This window comes from Gigantopelta aegis, chromosome 4 (assembly GCF_016097555.1).
Source record: "Gigantopelta aegis isolate Gae_Host chromosome 4, Gae_host_genome, whole genome shotgun sequence".
Lineage (NCBI taxonomy): Eukaryota > Metazoa > Mollusca > Gastropoda > Neomphalida > Peltospiridae > Gigantopelta > Gigantopelta aegis.
In genome coordinates this window covers 107,433,263-107,457,471 of record NC_054702.1, presented here as the reverse complement: position 1 = coordinate 107,457,471, position 24,209 = coordinate 107,433,263, and the positions used below count along the sequence as shown (strand labels likewise).

At 35.2% G+C, this 24,209-nt stretch overlaps 1 protein-coding gene across 5 annotated transcripts in view; it reads left to right on the top strand.

The window, feature by feature from the left end:
* LOC121371693 (probable G-protein coupled receptor CG31760) overlaps positions 1-24,209 on the top strand; it is a 115,963-nt gene that overhangs the window by 10,158 nt on the left and 81,596 nt on the right. For 2 of the 5 annotated variants that reach the window (XM_041497772.1, XM_041497776.1), the window contains exon 2: positions 11,866-12,028. In XM_041497772.1, the coding sequence (XP_041353706.1) occupies positions 11,941-12,028 (88 nt within the window). In that variant the 5' untranslated portion in view covers positions 11,866-11,940. Of the gene's footprint in view, positions 1-11,865; positions 12,042-13,354; positions 13,357-21,430; positions 21,489-24,209 lie in introns of those variants that run through there. The other 3 variants (XM_041497774.1, XM_041497773.1, XM_041497775.1) reach the window with 3 other exon arrangements.

Below are 24,209 nucleotides of genomic sequence, written 5' to 3'. Positions count from 1 at the left end.
AGGTTAACCTACTATTTTTATTAACATCCTTAATCATTTTCCAAAACTGCTTAGGATTGGTCTTCGCAAAATTTGTGAGTTCACTCCCCTTGTTCTTTTTATATATATTTTTAGCAATTATTTTAATTCTATTATTGTTGTGCGACTTCTCACAAACTGTTGTCTATTCGCCTCGGATCTGTTTCTGTTATAAACATTTCTACTGTTATTGAAATACCGACGAGCATGTTTACAGTCATCATTAAACCAGTCGTTTTGTGGCGGAGGTTTTCTCTTATTACTGTAATACTTGCAAGTTCGGCCAACAACGGGATATAACACAGAAAACAATTTGTCTCTAAAGGATTTGCATAACATATTAATGTCACTCTGGTTAGGATGCTCAGCTGAGTTCAGAACGATATCATGTAGAACATTTCTATTCAAACACAAAGCATGTCGCACATTCTCTGCTTCTTCCGGACTCCACCGTAAGAACGATTCAGGATCGTGATCACCACACGCCCTGGGCTGTGAGTGACATCCATCTGACTGTAGCTTACAAACCATCGCGAACAAAACAGGTGCATGATCTGAGAATTCTTTGTAGCCTAATCCAGAATCTCAAAATTTGAAAGTATTGACAAAGCCCCGCACCTTGTATAGAGAAATGCATTTAATATTTACATTTTTTAAATTTGTAAATTTTTCAGATGGATTTTGCAAATGAAAATTGCACATATTTGCGCAGTTTGTATCATTAAATTTATGAAGGTGACAGAAATAAAATGTATATAATTAGGAATAATCGTTTACTGCTTTATTAAAGCCGCACACCCTAGTTCCATCCAACGAAAATAAATTATAATTTGGTTAATCTACAAACCTGTAACACACTTAGATCACGTTTTTATCAAATGGAGTGAAAAAGCAGGTTTTATATCGATAAATACCATGGGAATCCCCATGTCCCAATTGCTTGAAATAATTTTGAAAGTTAGTATATTGATGTCACCGGTAGAAGCATAACAATGCCTACGTCACGACAAATTTCACAGACTTGGGGTGCGTTCGTTCCAACTGTTCTGTCCTGGTTGTATCCCCTCTCCAGATATCGTAAGACTTAGCAAAATTATTGGTTTTAAGGGTTTGTAACGTTTTGTATTGAGACACTTACTTGTCTGAACTTTATTGTTACTGAAAATGTTCAGGAACTGTGAAGAAAAATCTCACAAATGAACAACAACAAATCGGATGTTGATTGCGCGAACCGTGCACGAGAAAACAAACCGAACCGAAATGATAACGGTCACGTGATATACCAACGTTTGTGACATTAAAAATAGAGTGGACCTCGCTTGCTTAACGGTTTTTTCTCGACAACACGTTTTGTGAAAAAAATGCAAAAAATGCATTTCGTGGTTTTACAAACATCAGGATTACCAAAAAGCACTTCAGGTGAATGGAAATGTGTATTCTAAATAATAAAATGTAAGTAAAGTGCAATTTTATTTGTGAAAAATGGGGTTTAATAGCGAAAAACAACGCCGTAATGGTTAACAAATAAACGTAACTCGGGTGTGTCCCTTTAACAAGAAAAAATATGAAACAAGTGCAATGCTATATGGCAAGACATTTAATCAAACAGCCTAACCAAAATACATTCTGCACGCATGGCTACTTAGTCGTCTGGCAATACACAATTATGTGTGTAAAAGGTCAGCCATCGATAGCTAGCCCTATTCTTAAAGGAGCCGTATCAACTTTTATGGTTTTATTATTGTTGTTGTTGTTTGTAAATTAAGGTCTTGGCCGATTTGGCCAACATTTGGTAGTTAGATAAGTGACAGTATGTGCGTGTATGTTGGTTGGGACGGGGGGGGGGGGGGGGGGGGGGAGGGACTAATTACTAATTATTGCTATAATTAAATAACATACAATATATCTGAGTAATAGTTGACAGAGTGTGAGTGTATGTGGGTTGGGGATGGTTTAATTATTGCTTTAATTCAATAACATATAAATATATCGCAGTAATGTACCAATATTTAGGGGATAAACCCGGTCCCTATTGTATTTCGATTTGGGGGGGGGGGGGGGGGGGGGGGCTAAAACCCACAGAACAAACAAACAAACAAACATAACCAACTAAATACAAAACAAACAAAAACCGAAACAATTGCAACAGTGCCCCCAACTCCACTCTACTCCTGTTCATATATGCCTGAGCAGGCTGGTCATACGGATAAAGCAATAGATGGCGGATAAATTACTCTCCGGTTATGGCGCAAACTGGGAAAATGCGATAGATAAGAAAACAATTCCTATAGATTTTTAAACCTATTCTTTCAGAATGTGCCGGTGATTTAAAACTAAATATAGTTAAATATGTGTGTAAAAGTTGGAAGTGATTCCGCTGATATTAAGTCCGCAAACAAATAATGTGTTTGCATAATGACACATTTTCAGTGAAATTCATACCCCCCCCCCCCCCCCCCCCCCCCCCCCCCCCCCCCCTGTTTTCTTACATTTAAAGCCACACAATGTAATACCTGTTAAACGATTAAAATTAATAGTTATTTAAGAATATGTACTGAAAATTACAAGGTGTTGTCTGCTCTGGAAATATACGCAATACGAATTCAAACCAATACAATTGGGCTCATTTGGGATAAAATCTTTTGCGGGTAGGAGTAAAATATAGTGCGGTTGCGTATTTTCATCGAGTAAAATAACTTGCGGTTAATAGGGTACTATCAGAGACTTTCCGACAGGTGTCGTTCGTGCACTATACACAATTCCGGTTTCTAAATTTGTATTGTCGTAACGCACCGATCGGTATATCCACTCTATTATATCCACTCTATTATTCCCGACCTAATTATGAGCATGTATGTGACTGAAGCGCAGTTGGTGGTAAAAAAAAAAAAAAAAAAATAAATTTAAAAAATGGAAGAAATAAAAGAACAAAATATTGTTTAGTCAAATCGTGGGTTTCCCCCAACCATGTAGGCTACTCCGTACCGTTTTCACAACTTTCTATCATGTATCCACCATGCCAAAGCCATTAAATGTGTACATGTTTGACTGGTAATACTTGAGTGTTTGCAATAAAAAAACGGTAACAACATTTAATAAAGTTTTAATTTGTAAAACGCCACGTTTCATTCTTCGCTGTTTACTTCCGTGTTCTATTTGTTATTGCGATTAAATATGAAGATATACGTGTTTAAAACCACAAATTATTCGTTTGCAGACTAGCGTAAATTCAACCAAATTTGTCAACATAATTATTTTTATTAAGTTATTTCAGTGAAAAAAAAAAAAAAAAAAAAAAAAATTGGGCAGTATCCCAGTTGGATACTAACATTTCAAAATCTGGTATCCCACCTAAGAATTTAGTATCCTACTTAAATGAAATTCATAAATAACATCGGAACAAACTTGGATGAAACTGTTCTCGTTCCCAGTCTATTGCAACGCCGCAATCGAAATCCCGGAATTCGTAAAATTCGCAATCAAACGGAATCGGCAAAAACATTGGCTGCATCTATTTTTGAGTAATACTGACATAAATTAATATTTAGCAGTAATCTATAAGTGTGTCTGACATTACTAATGATAAATCTACCTGTATCAATTTTCTGCAGATGTGGAATCAATATCTCAAATAAAATTTGAAGGGAGAAAAGATCCAACAAAAACAACAGCGACTTAGGCCCCCCTTAGGTCCATAATTCATAAAAAAATAACGGCTATTTGGAGAGAAGTTTGACATATTATTTTGAGTCACGTGACAGGCATCCCCCTAATAACCGCAGTGTCAAAGCGATTGACCAAACTCTTGTAACGAGAACGCTTGACCGTCCTCTGCGACGTAGGGTAAATAGAAAAAACAACAACAATTAAAATAAGTTATTAAAAATTAATAAAAACATGTACTGAATGATAATAAGCTTATACATTAATTTATTTTAGTAACAGAAACATGTTAAACGTCGACAAATTTATCGTTAGTCGTACGCAAAAAACTTTTGTTTTCAATTATTGTCCCAGAAGAATACGTAGTGTTAGGGTTGGGGCCCTAAATCACTACAATACATAGCATAGTAGTAACATATACAGGTAATTACATAGACATATCTAGTATGAAGAAATATCTAGACCTAAATTGAAAAGAAAGAGAAAAAAGAAAGAAAAAAGAAAAGAAATAAGAAACGAAAGAAGGAACAGAGTTACTTCGTGCATAATTGCGCATATATGACAGTATATTCATAGAGATACCCACATACATAAATGCATACACATACATATTATACATGTACATATATTCACACATGTACCCACATCTACCAGAAATATATACGGAAGAGATGAAATTAAAAATATTATATTTGTTCTAAAATGTAGACTGAATTTAGTTTTCAAACAAGTTTTTTCCATGTCTATATTATCTTTAAGTCTCAATAAAATAGCGTTTGCCACGTTGCTCATTCATTATTAAATACATCGTATTTACAAGTTTTTAAAAGAATATATCTTTCAATTTAAAATTTATGTTGCATTATGCCATGCACAGCGTTAATACTTAAACATTTCTTTTGTATTTTCATACTGTATATATAATATTTTATATTAATTATTAACCAGTTTATAAAATCGCTTTTATTATTATTTATCAAACAAAACATTATAATAATTTTATTAAAATGAATTATAGTTCCTGTTCGAGTAAATATCCAATCTGTTACTGCTTCCCATAAAGTGTGTACCTTATCGCAATCGAAAAATAAATATTGTATTGTTTCAGGAAAATTATTACAGAAGTTACATATATGAGAATCAGTGTAGTTAATCTTGTATAGAAAAGTATTAGTAGCTAATATGTTTTGCAGTAATCTATACTGAAACCATCGAAGGCTAGAATCTTTCACACATCGAAATGGTAAAGCATAATATTTTTCCCAGTCAGTTTGTTCATTACTATATTTTATCCGTCCTTTTGGCTTTACATACTGAAAGTTTAAAATGTCATACATATCTCTGCACCCTTTTTTACTTTTAAATAATAGTTGCAGTTTTAAAGGGTATATAGGATTTTTCACTGTTAAAATGATCGTCTTTTAACTGATCTAATTTATATATAAATGATTTGACAGCATTTATTAATTAATGATGCATAGTTGATAAAATTTGTAGTTATATGGTATTTTTCAACAAACTGGTCATATATTAAAAAAAATCAATTTTCGTCTAATAAATCGTTTATAAAAATAATGCTTTTACCAATATAGGTTTTATACAAAAATGGATTATGATCTATTAATATTTTACTGTTAAGCCATATATTTGTTCCAAGTATGTCTTCTACATTATTCGGATTTTGTTTTTGTTGTATTTCTGCCCAACTTTCCATAGTATCTTTCCAAAACATATTTTTTATGTGCAATGTTTTACGAACAATAAAATTATCTCCATATAAGGTTAGATCCTTTGTGGGTATACCTGTAACTGATTTAAATAGGGTTATCCATTTTGAGTTTTCTTGAAACAATCTTCGAACCCATACACATTTTAAAGCTATAAGAAAGTTATCTATATTTATCATTTTTATACTAACAAAAATTTTATAATAATAAATAAATAAATAAAAATAAAAATTACAAATTATCAGCTGCTGAGGTAGATTATCTGAACGAGAAACTAACTTCGGACAGTACACAAACTAACAACAGGGCTTGAATTTAATGATTTTTCACTGATTGCAATTTTGTGGTTGCTTACGTAAAAAATTGTTAAAGTTAATTTTACCGCAAATTAATATGACTAAAAGGTTATTTAGTCATATTTCAAATGCGCAAAATTGCAAGGGGCAATAAAACTAAAAATACATATGTTTTATACCACTCCCGGGTTCCCCTCTAAATTTATGTAATATTTCTGTAACAACCGCCCCCACCCACCTCACCGCGACGTCATTTTACCAACATTATAATATAATAATAATAATAATAATAGGTTAATAATAATAATAATAATAATAATAATAGTGTATTATTATTATTATTATAAGCCTACTACTACCTTTTTACGGTGGAGGGGGCGGTGTTTTAACTGGGGGGTGGCTATAAAAATGCAAGATTAACGTGCGTGCACACACGCACTTGTAAACAGTGGGCTGAACTTGTCCCTGCACATAGAACCTGATTCAACTGGGTTAAGTAATAATTATCCCAACCTTTGGACGGCAAAACATGCGACAGTAGGCGCTTATACTGTTTTTATTTATTTATTTATTTATTTATTTATTTGTTTGTTTGTTTGTGTTTTTTGTGTGTGTTTTTTTACGCTGTATATTAAACCAAATGACCACTTTGCGAATCAGTCAAACTAATTTACAAACATTTAACGAAAATCGACTGGCTGGTCGTATGCCACACTTGTGAAGCTGGAAAACACGTCATCCGTTTTCGAACCAAGCACTATAGCGTTGTAACCGTCTAAACTCTCTACCCTGATAAATTCCATGCACACGCGCCTGATAATAATAATAATAATAATAATAATAATAATAATAGTAATGATAATAATAACAATAATAAATGGTGACTTAATGTTCCGACCGTTTATTATTTTATTTCAGCGTATTCGCAGTTATTTTCGTCATGAAATAATATATTTTTTATTATTTTATTATATAGCCGGCCCTTATTTGCCAAGTATCTATACACGGCGGTCTTTTACATAAAATTCTAAAATACATTATACGGTTGTCGTATATACAGCCTCATCACTACGAGTCTGTTTTGCCGGGGTTTTTTTTATGACTTCTCACAAGAAGAGTTCCAAATTTTAAAAATGAAGCGTGTCATGGAATTCCCTCGATTGTAGTTCAGTTAAAATGTTTTGGATCATACAATAACTAGGTTTGGTATTCCAAATTAATGTAATTTCCATTTATAATCCATATTTAGAGAAATAAGGCCCACTAAATCCGTGACTGAAAATAAAAACGCAGGATTAAAAAACCAACAACATTATATGGTATACCGGTGGGATACTGGGCTATTAAAGTCTGGTATCCAAAATTAAATTCTGCTTAGCATGTATATGTATTTACATAAACAATAACTATCTGGTATTTACATTTTCAGTCCAACAGTGTGTTTTTTTCAATAAAAAGTAAAAGTATAACTGTTATACGGCTTAACAGTCACTGCAGAATAAAATGTTAGGTTTTTGCTACATTTGTCCAAAATAGTCTAGTTAGGCCAAAAAAAAAAAAAGATAAAAAAAAAAAGAAGAATTTTCAGTTTTAGGATATTTATGTAAATAAATTCTAGATTATAATTTGGAGAGTATTTGGTTATGGTCAGTTTATTTTGTTCTGTTATGCTTTAAGTATTTAATCAAATCTCACATTGCAGAACAAGCCCTGCAGTCTTTTTAGAATAACCAATAATGAAAAGAAAATGAATATTTTTATTACAGTATCTCAGCACATTTTAATTTGGTGTTAAACATCTGTGTTTCAGAAAACCAGCCTTCATAATATTTAGCGATGGTCATTATGATACTGATTCACTGAGAAGGTAAACCCATGGCCACCACACTGACTACTCCTACAAATTACTTTAATTTCAGCATTTTCACTTTCATTGAAGTTATTTGTTTACATCACCATCACAGCATCCTTTGGTCAGTAATTTCAGATATGCTTAGTGTAACAAGAAAATGCATCCTACATACATATTACATCTTACAAAAGAGATACCTAACTAGTAGGCACCCTATAGACAGATTAACAAAGGAATAATCAAATATAGAGTTTAACAAATGAAGAAAATAAATTGTTATTCTGCCTTGTGCCTAAAAAGAAATCTCTCTCCCTCTCTCTCTCTCTGTGTCTGTCTGTCTGTCTCTGTCTGTCTGTCTGTCTCTCTCTCTCTCTCTCTCTCTCTCTCTCTCTCTCTCTCTCTCTCTCTCTCTCTCTCTCTCTCTCTCTCTCTCTCTCTCTCTCTCACACACACACACACACACAGACACCACAACCTTTTAACTGACAGCACACTACTAGTACCCCCACCCCATCCCCACTTTCAAATACTCTCTCTGCTGGCCCTGTACATAATTTAAAAAAAAGTGTTGTTTCTAAAACACTTCTTTTAGTTTTGTGAAATTATTTATTAAAAATAAATAAATAAATAAATTAATAATCGACAACAAGCATGATCAATGCCATGGGGGTGGGGGTTGGGGTGGATGAACCCACCAAAACCCTTCCCCTCACTAAAAAGCAGTGAACAAAACACACAAATAAACAAATGTCCAAAAAGCATACATAATAGGAAGAAAAATGGCAATGACATACAAACGTCTCGTTTTCCAGCTATTCACTGTTTGGTTTTTTTTGTTTGGTTTTTTTTTTTGGGGGGGGGGGGGGGGGGGGGGGGTGTATTTTGTCATATTATAGATCCGTTATACAGTCTAGACATTCTTTGTGCAATGCCTCATCGTCTGAAAAAATATGACCACTTTTCCTGTTCGTACAGTGGTGGACAAAGTAATTTGATACCGACCGGTGGCTTCAAATCACATTACTGAACAGCTGTTTAAAGGTAGGTTAAACTCCAACAAGAGCCTTATGATGCATACCCGGACCACCAACACATGCTGACACTTTAACAAATGAAACACGCGTAATTTTAGACTTACTAAAAAAAACATGGTTATTCCTGCTAACTGTGGGCAGCCATTTTGTTTCGTTTTTGTGACGTCCGGTGGTATAGCTTGGGGCGAAGTGACGTCAGCGCCGTCCAACTTCTCTATGCACAGTGTAACCAAACGCTCTAATTTACGACAAGGCGCTCCGCTTTCATCAACCTGACTTGTAAAACAACATAAATAACTTGAAAGTATAATAAACTATTTAACTAAATATATTTCAATTTGCATCAATAGAACGAAATGGAGTTCTAGTATTTTTTTCTTTTAAAAAATCCAAAGAAAAAATGCATATTATTAGGCCTATTGGTAGGATACGTTCGAGCAAAAACGACCACTCACGATACCAAACTGATAAATTTCTTTTCTTTGGGACTACGTAATTGGTCAGTTTTGTGATTTTAGATGGGAAAGTCTACTTAATCAAGGGTTTTACATAATTACTTACAGTAATAAAGCAGGACGACTGGTAATGCCCATTACAATTTGAGGTTATCACACAATAAAAGAGGCGCGCCTTTTTATTTAGTGTGTCTAGACAGTGTCTGGGGACCGTCTAAATATACACCTACCAATCAGGAACCACAGGTACAGGCCACGGAAAGAAAAGACCAATTAACCAAGAAATCACTCCAACTATTAATTTATGTACAAAACATAATAGAGTTATTTCAACACTTTGACAATGGTGGTTTATTTTGTATTGAAAAATAAACCACATATACACGTTGCTTGGGTTACTGGGATGGATATTATTACAGAACACTGCGATGCATCCGCAAAAATCAGGTATGTTTTGTTTCTTCAGTTCGAAGACTTAATTCCTGACGTGACACGTTAGGCATTACGTAACCACCAGCTCGCCAGAGGACGTATTCACTGGGATGGTACAAAATGGCTGCGCTCGTTATATATAATAGCCGTCACATTTAACCGTTTTATGAATTAACTATACGATTATACTTGTTGGTATCAAGCAATAATGTGCATTATGTATCGTTATATATGCATACCAGTCCAAAAGCCTTGCTTTAGCATTCCTTTAAAGCGAGACTACAGGGTGTATAGTAACACGCGACCTCTATGGGGGAGATAATTTCTGGGCCTTCGCCATTGCTGTACTAGGTATAGTAACTTTATTTACACTGATGAATATATTTAGCATGTTTTACTAGACAAGCCATAAAATAGGCCTATGCCTAAAAAGGAAGTAGAAAAATTGTGCCACTTAGGCCTATGTGGATTGATTTATACTTTTATTATTGAATATTTATTTGTGTTACCATAACTTTAATAATTTTGTTTGGGTTGGGTTTGGTGGGTTTTTAAAAAATTATTTCATTGAAATAATTTATGAAAAATAATTATGTTGACAAATTCGGTTGAAATTAAACTACTCTGCAAACGAATAATTTGTGGTTTTAAGCACATAAATCTTCATATTAAATCGCGATAACAAACATTGAATAGAACCCGGAAGTAAACAGCGAAGAATGGAACGTGGTGTTTTACAAATAAAAACTTTATTAAATGTTGTTACAGTTTTTTTGTTTTTTTTAATTATTGCAAACACTCAAGTATTATCAGTCAAACATGTACACATTTAATGGTTTTGGCATGGTGGATATATGATAGAAAGTTGTAAGAACGGTAGGGAGTAGCCCACGTGGTTGTGGAAAACCCACGATTTGATTAACATTATTTATTTATTTTTCTTCCATTTTGTTTTTTAAACCACCAACTGCGGAATTTCGTAGATTTTTATTATTTACTTTACGTTTCAGCCGTTCTACGCTTCAGTCACATACATGCTCACAATTTGGTCGGGAATAATAGAGTGGATATACCGATCGGTGCGTTACAATACAAATTTAGAAACCGGAATGGTGTATAGTGCACGAGCGTCACCTGTCGGAAAGTCTCTGATACGTCCCTATTGACAGCATTATCGCACGCGCGCGCGCGCGCACACACACACACACACACATACACACACCAAACATAAAAAAATAATCAACCCCCCCCCCCCCCCCCCCCCAAAAAAAAAAGAAGAAAAAAGCGCCCCACTTTATTAGCAAATAGTGTAGTACAGTTTCACTCCCATTTACAGATTAGTAATAAAGTGGCAAACTTGGGACCGAAATCTAACAATGGTTTGTAAAAAATTACATTGTTTATAGTTTAACTTACTTCGGTAGATATATTAATGTCATGAATGTGTCACAGATTACTGGTAGCCAAATATTATTTAGTGAAATGTTGCATGTGAAAGCATACGAAAAGAAGAGAATCGTGGATCCGTTTCTTTTGTTCTCTTATATATTCAGGTTTTCACTCACCGTGGCAAAATTGTATACATCGCCATTGAACCGATGTCTACCCCGTAAAAAACATTTTCATTGGTCGGCTGTTGACAAATACAGCCAATAGACAAACGTCTTAGTAATAGCACAAAACTGTAGATAATACCGAATTAAGGTTGAAACAGAGAATGCAGAAAGATAAACTCGGGATTTAAAAATATAGAAAATTTTAAATATATTCAGAAATGGTTGCTTCAAAAAAAGAATAATGATAGCGAATTTGGAAAAAATTCCTGATCTTTGGCATTAATTCCGGATTTCCGGATATGGGTTAAAAAGTCCGGAAAGTTGGTCGCCCTGACAATGTTATACTGTAGTGTGATGTTGGAACTGTTTTATTAACGACATGTTGGAACTGATTTATTAAAGACATGTTCATTAATATTAATTACTATTGTATTATTAATAACAAACAGTTAAATTAATATGTAGCTAATACTAGAAGGGTTCGGAGGCATGCCGTAAAATTGTGAAAACGTAATGTTCTAAAATGCAATCCCCTGCTTTCCTAGCAAAAATCATCGTGGCAAATGTTGGGAAAATGTCAACATTTTTAATTTGTAAAGCTAACATATACTTTAACTTGATAATATATGTCAAAAGATTTCAGGTCTAGATTGAGGGACCGCAAATGCGCACACCCTGCAGGTGTCCAAGACAAAAACAAAGTCAGTTTTAAGCAAATTAATTACATGACCTAGTACCATGCAAGTTTGTAGTTTATTGTCTTCTGTTAAAAAAAACAACAACAAAAAAACAGTCCAGTAAGTTATAGGCTACACTGTTATATATCCTACAGTCAAATGGAGCAAGATATACGAAACTGCGGGAAAATATTGAAAACGAAAAGCCGACCGAGTGACGACGTGCTACCATGAAGATGCTAACAGTTTGGGTATCCGTGATATACACGTTACTTCAACTTGCTCAATGTGATTCGAATGAGGAACGCCATACAGCAAGTAAGAACTATAGGTAGATAGAAAGAAAATGTTTTACATACTATATTAAGACATACCTTACTGTACACTGGTGTAGGCATGATTCTGCATTGGGGGCATATTGGGGTGGGGTGGGGTGGGGTGGGGGCGGCCTACACTATGTAGGTATTTATGATTGTATAAACTGTAATACAGTTTTAAAAGAAAGTACGTTTGAATGGGGCTCCCGTGACCCCCCTCCCCACGGCTACGCCACTGATACTGTAGTACTTAAAGTCTTTAAATGCAGACCTATATCGTTCTGGACTTAATATGCATCCGTTATATATAATTGTGTGGAGATTACTTTGAAATCACCCATCATTAATCTTTGAATGTCAAATTTATAACCAGCAAATAAAAGGCAAATTCTTCTCACATCTCTTAACCATTTAATCTGCAATTAAACGGTCTAGGCATATTAAATAATGATATTAATAAACAGATATTTAACATGTTCACAAGTACATTAGATATGATTTGACTAAGAAAACTTTATCTCGTGATGCGGAATCGTTTATTTGTTATTATTGTTATTATTATTATTATTATTATTTACTGTTCTTAGTTCTTAGTTCTGCAGCAGAGGCTGAAAACAAAATAGCCTTAGTTTTTTAGTAACCGGGACCGGAAGTATAACATTTGTCACTATGGCTAAAATTAATCTCTGGGGTGTGGAGTTTATGACATTATAAGATAACATTTTCTAAAGTTGGTGCGAACAAGATTTCAAAATGACCGCCAGTTCATCATTAAAATTGTATATGTAGTCCAGGACCAGTTGTAATTCCGTGGGAATTTAATGAAGAAAGTTGGCAACATATATCATTTTAAAGCTTACTACAGAGGTATTCTGAAAAGCTTTGGTGCCATTCTTTTCCTGAATATTTTGAAGGTCATATCTCAGAGTCAAGGTCATAGCACCACAAATGCTGTATTTTGCATATATTTTCATATATTTACACTGTTTTACCGTATTTTGAGGAATTATGGTTCTGACTGTTGTATATATTTTATATATTGTCAAAGATAATCGTACCCCTACCCCTGAAATAATATCGGAATGTGGAGGTAATGTTAATAATTCGGGGTGAGGGTCCTATGGACTGACCCTTCTTTGTGTAGTACTGATAATAGTATCTTTTTCAGTTATATTTAATTTCTCAGAGAAAGACACCAGAAGAATTTATTCCATAAAGTTATGTTACAGAGAGAGCTAGTTATTATGAGGAAGAGTATGTAGTAATGCAAATCTGTATGCAGTCCAAACATAACAAATTGGAAAATATATAGAGTAAAGAAAGAAAGAAGTGTTTTATTTAACGACGCACTGAACACATTTTATTTACGGTTATATGGCGTCAGACATATGGTTAAGGACCACACAGATTTTGAGAGGAAACCCACTGTCGCCACTACATGGGCTACTCTTCCGATTGGCAGCAAGGGATCTTTTATTTGCGCTTCCCACAGGCAGGATAGCACAAACCATGGCCTTTGTTGAACCAGTTATGGATCACTGGTCGGTGCAAGTGGTTTACACCTACCCATTGAGCCTTGCGGAGCACTCACTCAGGGTTTGGAGTCGGTATCTGGATTAAAAATCCCATGCCTCGACTGGGATCCGAACCCAGTACCTACCAGCCTGTAGACCGATGGCCTGCCACGACGCCACCGAGGCCGGTACATATATATATAGAGTAATGCACTTCTGGACCAAAATGCAAGTTTGTTGGGGAGCAGAAAATGAGATATTCTTTCCATACAAACCGTGAAACACACTACATGCACCAATATGTATTAAGTGTACAGTATTTGAAGAAACTTTAGTGCTTCTTTAGTCAAAATGATAATAGTTTTCGTGGGTTTTTTCTTCAAGTTATTATGCTGCTTCAAGCTTAAAGGTCAACATTTATCAAACGTATACCTTTTACAATATATATATGAAGTATCAATAAAATATATTTTTTTAAATTTACCCGTTTTTAATATATTCGCAATAAAAAGTCGCGTTTTCCCCATCGTTTGCCAAAACGTCTGTCGACTCGAGGAGCCAAGTCACGTGACCCCGTGATGCGCTAACCGGCATAACATGAAAGCGTGATTCGCAGCCTTTCAAACATTTTACTGGGAAGGTGGAACACGTGTATTTTTAAAACGCGAACATTTTATTATATTGAATTGAATTGTATGGATGGAATATTCTTTTAGAAATAGTTTTCAAATGTAAAATATGGTGAACAACTGTTTACTGTTTCGATGTATCAAAGCAGCAGTTTTTCCTAACTTTAAACAAACCGACAATCACAGGGTTTGCATGGAAGTGGTTCTTAAACAGAAACCGTGCGTAATGGAAAGGACCATCATGATGGGTTAGGATCTGTAGTGACCACTTCATCCCTGGGAATTACGATAATTATTTGAGGTGGTCGATAAATATGACACCTATTATTATTAAAAAAATTTTAAGCATATCTGTTCCAAGCCTGTATCCCCACATTCTTCGATTGCGCATGATACAACAAACAAGAAACCACGACGAGCACGAGCTAAACTAGAGCTCAAAAGGGTGAGGGGGGAGGAGGCGGGGAGAGTACCAGAACAGGAGCGGCAGTGTTAAATATAGTGGTACGACTCTTTCAAATTCAATTGAGGACATTTTCACAGATACAACAAATATAACCCACAAAAGTGCCTCTTTGAAAAGTGTTAGGCCATGCGCCGTCCCTGCAGTGGCATAAAGAGGGGGCCTACGGGAACCCACCCCCACCCCCAGTGTGGGCTCGTCCCCCCCCCCCCCAACCCAATATAAAATCCTGCCTACGCCAGTAGAGGGTACCAAGCCTAGAACGATAAAGAAATATGCGGCTTGTATTTCAGAATTAAATACAAACATTTTGTGCGTGCGTGTGTGTGTGTGTGTGTCTCTCTCTCTCTCTCTCTCTCTCTCCTCTCTCTCTCTCTCTCTCTCTCTCTCTATATATATATATATATATATATATATATATATATATATATAGAGAGAGCTCTCTCTCTCTCTCTCTCTCTCTCTCTCTCTCTCTCTATATATATATATATATATATATATATATATATATATATATATATATAGAGAGAGAGAGAGAGAGAGAGAGAGAGAGAGAGAGAGAGAGAGAGAGAGAGAGAGAGAGAGAGAGACACACACACACACACATACACACACACGCACGCACACAATATATATACACACACAAACACACAGAATGGACTCTGTCCAAACTGGCATCTATCTAAACCGGTGTAAACGGAATGCAAGTCCGTAGGAATAGTTGTCTGGCCGGACTAGTCTCCTAGGAATGCAGGTCCTAGGTCGAATATACCTAGGAATGCAAGTCCTATGACTTACGTTCCTTAGGAATACTGGTCTGACTGCCAGGATATTAAGTCCGGGTCGGATTTGCATTCCTGGACAACAAAAATTTAAGTCCGGTGGTACATATAAAAAATAAATTATAAATGTAAACAAAATGAAAAGCAGTTTCCTTTCTGGTTTATTTAATTAACTTGGGATACTGGCGCCTCTCTTTATTTAAATATTTTCTATTTATTCCAATATTTTCCATTTATATCATTTGCAAGAATATGTACACATTTTGTTGACCTTATTACACGAGCAAAACCAAGGTCTTTATTCATTGCGTGTTGTTCCAACTAATAAATGTTTAAACATTTAAAAGTCACTCGAAAAGATTTTCCATAATTCGAAGCATGTGTTAGTACTCACAGATAAGTATAACTTGCCCATCTGATATACCAACACAATTACATGTTAGACATTATGTACTAGTATTTGATAATAATAATAATAATAATAATAATCATAATAATAATAATTCAACTATAAAATTTGATATTTGCGTTATATAAATTATCTTATTATATAAACACCCCTCTTCAAAACAAATTTCTACCTGCCACAGTCTAGATCTCCCCCCTGCATAATTTACTGAACATGTGCCTGCTTTGTCAATTTTGCTCATTTTCAAAAATTAATTTGGTCTAACATATGACATATCAGACTCTGGGCTCTATGCTATCTTAATCCCAACCAACCATACCATCGATAACAAATTATGTTAAATGGTTATCATTAAGGTTTATCAATTAATAGAAATAGTGGGTTTTAGCAGCTCAATGGGCCACTACACCGACTAAGACAAAACAGTAACCCCTGAACAATTATCATACTGTCAATAATATGCACATACAATTTACAAAGATACTTTTAAACAGACTAACTATTCATAACACTTTTACACCTGACAGTTTTGCTCACAATAGCCATTCAGGCTCCTTTTTTGGGAGTAGGGGTGGGATGGGGGCAGGCTGATTTTTATTGCCCGAATGAAAAGAAAATGTCCGAATCTGGAACAGAACGTATATTTATATTCGCATTACTAACCAAGACGCTATATAGGATTCCAAACAAATCGGTCTGCATTTTTACATGGATTACAACTAATATTGTGAGTAGAATGATGGAAATACATGGTAAAGATTTCAGGCCAGCTCATTTTGTCCGAAAGCACTGGGGGAGTGACCCCCATTGACCCCCCCCCAGCACTGGGGGAGTGACCCCCCCCCCCCCCCCCGACCCCACCTCCATCCAGTCTCGAACGCTCATGATGTTCCTAACGGCCAAGTATAACAATACAGAGACCCTTTCCCCAACTCGTTTCTTATGCTTATGTTGGTCAAAACTGCCATAAGACAGTCAGTGATAATTAATTTCAAGTGTTTTGATGCTATTTTAATTGTTCATCAGTAAAAGGTAATTTTTCATGCTTATTATTCCTGTTATTTTTATATTGTAGTAGGGCCTAACTGTTCATTATAGTACTAGTTATTATAACTAACTACTAGAACTAAGTACAGTTTTCAAAGTTTTATTTCATGGATTTTCAGGAATCATGTAATAAGCAAAATATCGGAAATAAATTCCAGGACTAGGAGTACTAGGATTGAAAGCCCTGTGGACCAGGAGTACCAGGAATAAAAGTCCCATGGACTTACATTCCTCGGAATCCACGTCCCACAGACTTAAATTCCTAGGAATGCAAGTTCCACAGACTAGGATTACGAGGAATGGAAGGCCGATCGGACAAATATTAAGAAAATCACAAATAATCAGATTGTGATTTATCGTCAAAATATAAACTTACAAACATATTATTAAAACTTATGTTGGTATATACAGAAATGGTCTTTTGCTGTTCGCCAAATGTTAGCTTTTTTGAGTTACCAGTTTTCATATATATATATATTTAAAACAATTTTGGGTTACATATTGTTTTTTAGATATATATTTCTACGTGTTGAACACATGAGCACATAGCCTACTTTATATCTGCATTATATACTTTTGAAAAAAAGCAAGATATTCGTCCTACTTCAATATGCTGGCAAAAATGTCAGACGATTACAAAAATTCACTCACGTATCTGATCCACAAGTCTATGACGCCAAAAAATAATTAAGCTGATACTCAAACTTAAAAATAATATTTTGACATAGAGACTTGAACTCACAATAATTTTAAGAAACTTGTACACTTATCCATCACACTACGAGGGAAGGCTGCCAAAACCTCACTGTTTTCTCGTGTCTTTCTGGCAGCTCGTGCAAATTGCAGAGTATAACAAACGGACATCTAATTTACCGGACTAGTATTTCTGTCACTGCTATAGAAGGAATTTAAGTCCGGTAGGAATACAAGTCCTAGGATAAAAACAACTTAAAAATAAATCAGGTATGAAAGTCCGGGTAGGACTATGGTTCCTAAGCTATGGAGGTCTGATAGGACTACTGTTCCTACGGACCTGCATTACGTGTAAATCGGCACAGTTTTAAAGTCCCGTTCAGCTACCGTTAATTTATTAGGAATAAAAGAATCTGTCGACACCGGATGCCTTCTATTCCGGACAAATTCAAGAACAAAAGAACATTTCATGTAGTAATTAGCTCTGTCTACACCGGCGCGCGATCTTGCCCCTATACTGTCTACACCGGTATGCGATCATACCTACTGTCTGGCCTCAGACCACAATTAATTTCACTATGTATTCTCATGTAGCCCCAGTGGCTGTAGCACTTTTATTAATTTTACCAGGCCATTAGTATTTCACGGGAAACATTACCTGCCTGGGCCCATTGAACACTCGAAAGGACGACATCTGTTGTCCAGCTCTTTTCCGCGTTATATCAATGTAAACAAACACACGTGGGCTAAGGGACCGGATCACACCCATTTCTCTGCATTTTACACAAATTTTGCATGACTTCAATGTGCTCTGGGGGACATTATGCAGTATCCAGTGTAAACCAAGTGCACATATTCACTAACTGCATCCTCTTACCTGTCAAACCCAGTGTAACAATCCAGTATACTAAGCAGCTCCCCAGCCATTAATCACATCACAAGAAAACTATATTTTCTCGCATTAGTTTCCGTATTTTGGACAACCAAATGGGTGGATAACTCTAGTCTGAGGCCGTCTGCCAGTGGTCACCTTTTAACAATGACCGCAGTTTCCCGGTAATTAGGACACCACAGAAAGTGTTAAGAAATAATCGCGCCTCTTTGAATGCCTAACAAACAATGAACAACACCTGCAGTAACGGGTGTAGGTAGCAAGATAAATCGTATTATTATTTGTATGTGTTCATACCTGCATTGCATCATACCGATCTGTCTAAGACAATACATTCAGATCCCTATTTTATGTGATATTAATCAATAAAATAATGTTATTTATTCTGCTTGTTATTTTAAATGCGTTCTGATCTGAACACATATTTTTATTACATGTTAAATGTTAATATTCCACTTTCAAAAGTCGGGACTGAACTTGTGTCCTGTTTTTCACAGGTAGGTAGGTAACTAGGTTAACGTGCTTATATACCATTTCCTCACCAATCGAGGTACTATTAGCGTAGATGTACAAATGTGTTAAGATCAAAATGTCCAAACTAGCGTCTGTTAAGAATCAGCTGTTTTTCGAACAATCATTCTCTGCTGTCGGCATGTCGACCTACTAACAGAACATCTGCTGCTACGTCGCAGGTCTGATGCGGGTCAAATCGACTGAGCGGTGTGTTTTTTCCCCAAGCGTTTTACAAAAAGTCACTTTATTGATAACTGGTGTGGTATTTTTGTTTTTTATCTTTAATACTGTAATGTTTATGTATTTGTTTTATATACTGTGTATTAATAATGTGCCATGATTGTGGACCTTTAAATGCAGGAAGGAAGAACATGTTTTAGTTAACGATGCAATCAACACATTTTATTTACTTTTATATGGTGTCGGGCATATCATTAAGAACCACACAAATAATAAGATAGGAAATACTGAGAAGCACTGGTTGGCATTTAATGCAGATGATGCATTTTACAGTGTGAGGGTTGTGCTACTGGTAAGAGAATCTTCATCACCAGGCCCGTACGCAGGATTTTTAATGGGTGGGTGCGAATTGCTCGTGATGGGACCAACAACGGCCGTGGGCTAAGACTCAAATTTCTTTCAGACTAAATCGTAATACGTAAAGATATTCCAGAAGTCACACACACACACACGCGCGCACGCACACACACACACACACACACACACACACACACACACACACACACACATATATATACACACACACATATATATATATATATATATATACCAACCCATGACGACTGGACTATACCTTAGTCTGATTCTCTCTCTCGTTCAGATGGATCCGGCTTCTCAAGATCTGTATTTCAACACAGCACTACACCTTCAACGTCTATTGACTGTCAATCTGGGGGTTTTCTTGACGGGATGCAACTCATCTCGTCCCTACAAGCTGTGCACCCTAACGGCCTTAACGAGGCCACTCACGTGGACATATAGATCGGACTTTAAACTTTTAGACCTTCGTTCAAAAGTTTATGTCGAAATTACTTTCTTTTTTTAATATTATTAAATAGTCCGATCCTCTCTTCTTTCTTTTATTTATTTTTGGACTGTCCTTCTAAAATGCTGCAAATTATATAAATATTCGACCGAGCAGTCAATTCTATTAATTTTTTTTTACTAATTGTTAATTTCAAAATTCTGCCCATTTTCAACTCAAAAACCCCCCCCCCCCCCCCCCCCCCCCCCCCCCCACCGATCTTATCTAATTTCTTTTTGACCACCCGATCTAATCTAGCGACCAAATTTAATGAGTAGAATTTTCTTTATTAATTATATTAATTAGAGATGCGCATCAAAATTTTAAAGGCCCACTATTTAATTTTTGGATGTAAATTTTAAAATTGCCCGCTTAATTTTTTTTTGTCCCGGGACAAGCCCCTGGCTATCCAGAGACAGGCCCCGGGACGGACATGCTCGAAACTCTAGTGGTATATGAGCATGTAAAAATTATTCGCACTCGCACTCTTACTTAATAAAGGCCTTCCCATTGATATACAGAGTAATTTCCCTTCCCTTGATATAAGTGGTGGCGAGTCGTAAACGCTATAATATGTGCCGCAAAAATTATGTGGGCTGAACGTTGCAATGAGTCAAATTTAAAATGATACAAATCAACATAAAAAAATAACCCCTCAAAACAATAACGATTACGTAACGTTATTTAAATTTAATAGAGAAATGTGGACCTTTAGTAATTTGAGGGGTGCGTACACACCCGTCGCACCCCCCCCCCCACCCCCCTGCGTACGGGCCTGGAATCACAACCTACATCTACTAGAGAGACACACTGAAACTGAAATTAACACCTTAGATACATATGGAAATATTTTAGGTCTTGGAATCTTTTTCTACTACTTATATTTATTCGACCAGCCTGTTAAACCAACCTAAAACACGTTTATAATTACAAAGACTAACAGAAGGAAAGAAAGAGTTACACACAGCTTAATTGAATTTTGTTAAGGAAGATTCAAAACACTAACCACTAACCTAATTAGAGTATATGCTATTTTAATATAAACTAAATTAATGTTAATATGAAAATTTCCAGGTTGCCAACATTTATCATCATAATGATTTAAGATATTTTATGTATAACAAGCCAATTGCCGTGCATAATGATAATATTCATTTAACAATTAATCACAATTAATGTTTGTATGACTCTGCACAGGTATGGAAAAGCTATGGACTATGGTATACATTTTTGTTGTTGTTCAATATAAATACAATAGGCACCTTTCAACTAAACAGATTACCACGAAGGGTATGGAATGAAAATTTAATTATATCAATTTAATGACATATAGGCAAAAAACGTCTTTTTCATCAGTACTGACTTATTAATAGATAATACTAAACAAAATAACTTGCGGCTGGGTCAAAGTTCGAAGTGTATCCAATGTTTGATAGAGAAGTGAACACCACAAGTCCTGTGATTGGTGATAAATGTGAGTATGTTGGTTGTAAAAAAAAATAGTTTCTTCTGGGCAAAAAATGTATGCAATTTCATTTCATCTAGTACCACTGTGTCAAGTAGTCTTGTGCTTGAAACATGTATGGGGTACCTGTAAAAAAAAGTACTCGAATTTTATGTGGAACTAGGGTAGTCATAGACTCTACCCATTGTCTCAGAAATGAGCAGCTTGACCCCCAATGTTTTCTGATTCACTTTAAGTGTGAGGGATGGTAGTATTTATATCTGTGGCGTTTATGTCGATTGATACACTGCTGGTAGGAGTTTTAGCCACATATGTTACTATTGTCGTCTTTGGGATTTGATTTGGTAGTATACACCCGATAGCACATATTCAGTGCATAATAAAATTATTATTATTTTGTCATTTTATTTAATTAAACTATACTGGCTGATTTATTAGCCGTCAGTCGACTATGCAAGTTCATAATGACCTTGACCTTGACAATAATCACTGTACATGGCTCTGAATGGAGTTTGAATTAAAGTTAGCACTGAGGAAAAGTTGGTTTTGGCCTATAATTCATACTGTAAAGATTTCAATAATTTCTTTTTACATGGTATTTGACTTGACATATACAACTGCTTTTAAATATGTTATTATATATAGGCAACTTGAACTAAGATTTTAATAACAATTTATTTTTATATTAAAAATAACATGTGCCAATAGTGGGTTAATATCTTAAGTTTCCATTAACATAGTTAATTTTTTATGTATGAAATTCTGAAAACTCAAATTTGTATAGAACTTAATTTGTATTGTAATTTTGACATATGTATAGGATGCTAAGTTATATTTTAGACAAATTTATAGTTTTATGCAAAATTTTAAGTAAATATGAAGAATTTTTTTAACTAAATCATAATTAAATTTGTTGCCACTATTGTGTTCTGTTCTTATTTATACATAACAATAAGCTTGTCAAACATATATTTAGATCTTCAGATCAAATTTGTTTTTTAAATAATCACTTAGTTTGCTCTCGTGAAGAGTATTTTAAGTTTATACTAGACTCAGAACCAATTTCTTTCAAATTTAGTCATCTGCCTTGGAGTAAGTTGATAATTTATTTTATTGTTAAAGCTGTATTACCCAATGTTACTAGCTAAATAAAATGCTGGATTACAGATTGTAGGAATACATCCAATATACATATTGTATTCATCTGGATTAGAAAATAATGCAATAAAATAGATGTTTGGGTAATTCTGTCATCAATAATTAATAAAAAATAAATGTGTGAAAGCTGCCAATGGTTTTGATGGTTCATTATGAAAATCAGCATGGCCAATGGATTTGAAATGTCCACACCTGGTAAATTGCTGACACCCACATCAAGCATACATGATTTTCTCCCAGTACTAATGTTCAAGACATTAAGTCATTACTTCATACAGGTACAGTCATGTTGGTGTTTCCTTCCTCAGTGTATTTTTGTAACACTGATAATTATTTGATGTGCCTGTTAAGGCCTTCGTAGTCTAGGGATCAGTCAAGTGCATGTGTTTTAATGGAATTATTGAAAGGGGTAGAGGTACTCTGACTATTTTTGTTGTCTCTACATATATACCAGAGTACACACAACAACTGACAGTAAACATCTTCAGGAGGTTTATTTAAAAACATTTTGTTGTTTAATATGAAATATTGCATTTGTACAAAACTGTATGCAATATATATGCCTTATGAGGTATACATTATATTAGGTTGCACTGTAGAAACAACAGTTTCAGTGAGGTTGTCAGTTTATGTCAGAATACAGCAGATCCTGGTTATCATAAAAACACATAGCTGGTCACTTTTTGAAAAAAGTATGTTATCAGTATAGGTAGTATAAACCACATAACTTCTGGCTGGGTCAGAGTTCGAGGTGCACCGAACTTTTGATAGAAAAGTAAACTCCACAAGTCCTGTGATTGGTGATAAATGTGAGTGTGTTGGTTATTAAAAAAAGTTTCATCTGGGCAAAAAATGTATGCAATTGTATTTCTTACATATGTTACTATTGTCGTCTATGGGATTTGATTTGGTAGTATACTCCCTAAAACCCAGTGCTCATCCGTGGACAAGTGTGAATGCTAAGGTCAAGGTCACTATGAACTGGAATAGCTGAGTGAGCTACATTTGTAAGTAAGCAATTAGTATAGTTTAATTACATTTAATGGCACAAAGCAATGTTTTGCTAATATATATGCTATATATTTGTCAAGATGCTAATTATAAATATAACAGGAAGTATCTTTGCCAATCCTAATTCCGCATAATGGTCCTGACCCTAAGGTGTTATCTGCCATTGAAACCCATGTTAAATTACCCGACTTCAAATGAAGATTGCCAGTAGAACGGGTTCTCGTTGGCACTAACAACATACACCATTGCGAACATACATTATACAAGCATTTATTTTCACTCCAAAATTAAGAACATTTCCGTCTCAGTTTTTTGCTATATGACCGCATCTGGCTGTAACACCGGTCCGAACAGGTGGTTCATTAACCGATTCACCCCGGCTGTCCCAAAAGGTCAATGCACAATATTACAAAATAGCAAGGGCAAAATATAGCTAGAAGGCTTACCATTGAACATGCATATTGTTTTAATTCTTCACCATTTCCTAGAAGTGAATATGTGAGCCTTAACTTGTGTCACAATTAGGAACTATAGTGGACCGTGATGCATGAACTCTCACCT